Below are 5096 nucleotides of genomic sequence, written 5' to 3'. Positions count from 1 at the left end.
CAGCATGGTCACCAGCAAGATTACATGCCTGCTTGCTTGTTCTTCTAGTAGTCAATCAGACTGCCCAGTAATGTTTTTGATTTTGTTTTTGGTCTTTTCTTTCAAGAAGTGTCTTCAGCTCCTCTAGCTGCTCCAGGCTGGTCTCCTTGTCTTTTCAAGTGGAAATTTCCCACCTCAGAAGGTTCTGAATGGGGATTAGGGTGCCACCTAAGGTCTTATGTAATGCAAAGGCTCCACAGGAAGCCACTTTCATTGGGTAAATTCTAGCCCCATTTTAGGTATTCCAATCAGTTATAGGCTGAAGATGGGTTTACAAGCTTTCTACAGTAATGTTTCTGAATATTCTTTTCTCTCCCCCTCAAGTGTTATTTTACAGTAGTAGGCAAGGGAAACCAAGATTCATAAGATAGTCAAGCATTATAACATTGTTTCTCTGCCACTTTGCTGAATCTTCCATTGAGGTCTGGTAGCTTTTTTACTGAGTCTTTGGGATTTTCTATGTACAGGATCACATCGTCTGCAAATAGAGTTTTACTTCCTTTTTGCCAATTTGGATGCCTTTAATTTCCCTATTTTGTCATGGAGCTCTTGCTAAGACTTCCAACACAATATTGAATAGGAGTGGTGACAAAGGGCATCCTTGTCTGGTTCCTGTTCGCTTAAGGGAAGGCTTTCAGTTTCTCTCCATTTAGAGTAATGTTAGCTGTTGGTTTTATATATATCCTCTTAATTATATTGAGGAATTTTCCTTCAATTCCTACTTTGTTGAGTGTTTTTATCAGGAATGAATGTTGGATTTTGTCAAATGCCTTTTCTGCATCAATTGATATGATCATGTGCTTCTTTTCCTTTTTCTTGTTTATATGCTGGATTACATTGATTGTTTTTTACATGTTGAACCATCCTTGCATCCCTGATACGAATTCCACATGATCATGATGTATAATTTTTTTTTATGTGCTGTTGGATTCTGTTGGCTAGGATTTTGCTGAGAATTTTTGTATCTATGTTCATGAGGGATATTGGTGTATAATTTTCTTTCTTAGTGATGTCCTTCCCTGGTTTTGGTATGAGGATTATGCTTGCTTCATAAAATGTATTAGAAAGTTTTCCATCCTCTTCTATATTCTGGAATAATTTGAGTAGAATTGGTGACAGCTCTTCCCTGAATGTTTGGTAGAACTTACCAGTGAAGCCATCTGGACCTGGCCTTCTTTTGGTTGGGAGTTTTTTCATGACCTGATGAATTTCTTCTTTTGTTATAGGTCTGTTCAGGTTTTCTACTTTACTCTGTGTAAGTTTTGTTGTTGTTGTTGTTAAGTGCCGTCGAGTCGGTTCCGACCCATAGCGACCTTGTACAGGGTTTCCGAGGGTAGGTCATATTTTTCTAAAAACGTATTCATCTCTTCTAAGTTTTCAAATTTGTTGGAGTACAACTCTTTATAATATTCTGTTAATATCCTTTTGATTTCGTTTGGTTCCGTTGTGGTGACATCGCCCATGTGGTTTCTAATGTGAGTTTTTTGTATCTTCTCCCTCTTTTCTTTTGTTAGGTTTGCCAGTGGTTTGTCAATTTTATTAATCCTTTCAAAGAACCAGCTTCTTCTTGTCCTGTTGATTCTTTCTATAGTTTTTCAGTTTTATGTCTCATTTATTTCTGCTCTAATCTTTATTATTTCCTTTCTTTTGGTGTCTGTAGGTTCCCTTTGTTGGTCTGTTTCTAATTGTTGGAGATGCTGTGTTAATGTGCTAATTTTGGTTCTTTCTTCTTTTTGGATGTTTGTATTTACTGCACTAAACTGACTTCTCAGCACTGCTTTCACCTTGTCCTGAAGATTTTGTTTTCATTCTCATTTGCCTCTAGGAACTTTGTGAGTTCACGTTTAATTTCTTCTACTACCCAGTCACTTTTCAGCAGGGTGCTATTGTTGATTTCTAGTTTTATAGCATTGTGGTCTGAAAAGATACTTTGTAGTATTTTGATGTTTGTAAATGTATGGACATTTGTGGCCCAACGCATGGTCAATTCTGGAGAATGTTCCATGTGCACTGGAAAAGAACGTGTATTGTGCTGTTGTTGGGTTGAATGCTCTGTATATGTCTATGAGGTCAAGTTGGTTGATTTGTTGTTTAGTTCCTTTGCATCTTTGTTGAGTTTCTTTTTGGTTGTTCTGTCCCTTTTTGAAAATGGCGTATTAAAATCTCCCACTCTAATTGTAGATGTGTATATTTCTTTCTTCAGTTTTAGTAGTGTTTGCTTTATATATCTTGGTGCTCTTTCATTGGAGGGTAGCTATTTATTATGACTATGTCATCTTGTTCAGTTGACCCTTTAGTCATGTGATAGTGTCCTTCTTTATGTCGTGCTGGTTTTTGCCTTAACATTAATTTTATCACAGATAAGTATTGCCACTCCTGCTCATTTTTTATTACAATTAGCTTGGTGTATTTTTTTCCACCCTTTAACTTTTAGTCTGTTTTTGTCTTTGTGTGTAAGGTGTGTCTCTTGCAGGCAGCATATTGAAGGGTCTTGTTTTCTTCTAATTTCCTTTTTAGAGCTGTCTTATTAATATATCAAAACCCACTAGATTTTTGTTTATTGATCTTATACCCTGCCACTTTGCTGAATCTTTCAGTGACTTCCAATTATTTTCTTGCTGAGGCTTTGGGATTGTCTGTGTATAGGATCATATCATCCATAAGTAGAAAGAGTTTTATACTTCTTTTTTGTCAATTTTCCTTTCTTGCCTTAGAGCTCTGGCTATGACTTCCAACACAATATTGAATAGGAGTGGTGATCCTTGTCTAGTTCCTGTTCACAAGGTGATTGCTTTCAGTGTCTCACCATTCAGAATAATGGGTTGGCTGTTGGATTTGTATATATGATCTTAATTATGTTGATGAATTTCTCTTCAGAGTTCCTACTTTGTTGAGTGGTGTTGTCAGAAATGGATGTTGGGGGGAAAAAATTGCATTATCTTTTGATTCCATTTTTCCATGGACATTTTTTGAAGCCTCCTGTTATAACTTGGATACAATTTACAATCCTAAGGAAACTCCCCCTGCATCTTATTAAGAAAGGTGAGTCTTAAGTAAAGATGGGATTTCAGTCATGTCTTCTCACCAGGCTGTTACTCAAAACATACCCCACACCAATCTTGTGTCATTAATATATGCTGTTATTGTTAAGTGTTGTCAGTTTAGTTTCTGCTCACAGCCACCCTGTAAATCTTTTGTAGGAACAGAAAGCCTCATCTTTCTTCTTTGGAGCAGTTGGTGGGCTCAGACTACTGGCCTTACTCTTTGTAGTCAAATGCTTTTCCTATAGTGCCACCACATTTCCTCTTTAATACTGGTTGTTGTTGTTAGGTGCCGTTGAGTCATCTTTGGCTCATAGCACCCCAGTACAGGGTTCCCAAGGAACAACTGGTGAGTTTGAACCATCTACTTTGTTGTTCAAACTGACCTTGCGGTCCTGTAAAATGGATAACCAGACACTACTGGTAATCATGGTCTAACCAAGTTGACACATAATATTAACCATCACAATTATATAGTAGAATTATTTTTTAAAATCACGGCAATTAAATGTTGTTGTTGTTAAGTGTCATTGAGTCGGTTCCAACTCAGTGACCCTGCATGGAGTTTCCAAAGAACAGCTGGAGGGTTTGAACCTCTAACCTTATGGTTAGCAGTCCAACGTTTATCGTACAGTGCCACACCTCTTTAGGATTTTGGGATTTGGGTTATATCATGGTTGGAAGAGGATATGATTTGGGAGGGATGTTTAGGACTCTGACTATATTCATTTTTTATGTGAAGTAGCACTGCAGAGCTTACAGTCTGTAATGTTATTCTTTATACCTTGTTGTATTTGGGGTTTTTCCAGTTTTAGTATGCTTTGATTTAATATGATTAGAAGCAGATATCAGAAGTGGTATTATTTCTGTGAATCCTCATAAACTTTCTTTTTCTTTGGTATTTGTTTGTTTGTTTTAGGAGTAAAACATCAGCTACGAGTTCACCTGTCTTTTGGATTAGATTGTCCAATTCTTGGTGATCACAAATACTCAGACTGGAATAGATTGGCCCCGCAGGTAATATTGGTTTGATCCAATGTGCAACAAAGTATGAGGAAGAACTTTGGGGGTTTTATTAAAACCTGGAACTGAATCTTGAGACATGATAACTCTAATGATTATCTAGCTGCTGGAGAAATACAAAAGCAACTTGTTACTATTCTCCTAGAATTGCAGGATCTATTAGAAAAACCTCACCACTTCATATGTTGGAGGACTGTGGGTATTAAAAGAGTCTTTCTGAGTAAAATCAGCCTTTCATGCTACTGCTAATGAACCAAAGTTGGATCTTTTTCATGCATTATTTTGTTATAGCCCATTCTGGAAAGCCAGAGCATTGACCTAGAAGAGCCTCACTGGTGTCATAGTTTTCCTCATCTCTGGGTTCTGAACATTTTCTAGACATGTCCTGAAGAGGGTTATCCATTACTGTATTTTCCAGGGGGGTTAGTTGGGTTCCCATCATTGGAAGTCTTCAGACCCTTCATGATGGCCAAGGACGGATCATTGGCATCGCTCTCAAGGACCCATCTTTTCTTTGTATAGAAGCTGTGTGTTGGCACCCTGAAGAAGCTGGGACTGAAGCAGTCGAAGGCGCGCCACATCCCTCTCCATTTGCATGCCCAACAGCTGATCCTGCCTGCCCTGGGGTCCAGGATGGATGACCTCAACTTGGTCTGCAAGCCTCCTCAGTTCTTTGTGCGTTCCCTGAGCCGCCTGGGCTTAGAGATACCCAGTAAGGGTCTAACAGGAGACCATGAAACAGAGCATCTGGAAGTGCGGTGAAGATTGTGAGGGAGTTTGGACTCTGAACTCTTTTGCTTTCTGTAGTGGAAAATAAATTGGCATTGGTGACTGATAACTTTTCACAGGGACAAGATTTTCAGAAACGCCAAGTGTCGTAAGTTGAGGAAACTTACTTCAGGGCTAATAATGGAGAATAAAGTCTCTTCACTGTCTTATAATAGAGATTAAAAATCTTTTTACTGATAGTTTGGTTATGCTGTGAAAGAGTTG

At 38.2% G+C, this 5096-nt stretch overlaps 1 protein-coding gene across 1 annotated transcript in view; it reads left to right on the top strand.

Moving 5' to 3' along the window:
- The window catches only part of RPUSD4 (RNA pseudouridylate synthase domain containing 4), a 38490-nt gene extending 33625 nt beyond the window's left edge, over positions 1–4865 (top strand). The window contains exons 6-7 of the mRNA XM_006874582.1: positions 4000–4097; positions 4626–4865. Coding sequence (XP_006874644.1) covers positions 4000–4097; positions 4626–4865 — 338 coding nt within the window. The remainder of the gene's footprint in view (positions 1–3999; positions 4098–4625) is intronic.
- Positions 4866–5096: the final 231 nt, after the last annotated feature.

The sequence above is a fragment of the Chrysochloris asiatica genome, unplaced genomic scaffold (assembly GCF_000296735.1).
Source record: "Chrysochloris asiatica unplaced genomic scaffold, ChrAsi1.0 scaffold00287, whole genome shotgun sequence".
NCBI lineage: Eukaryota > Metazoa > Chordata > Mammalia > Afrosoricida > Chrysochloridae > Chrysochloris > Chrysochloris asiatica.
This window is presented reverse-complemented; position numbering and strand designations above follow the sequence as displayed.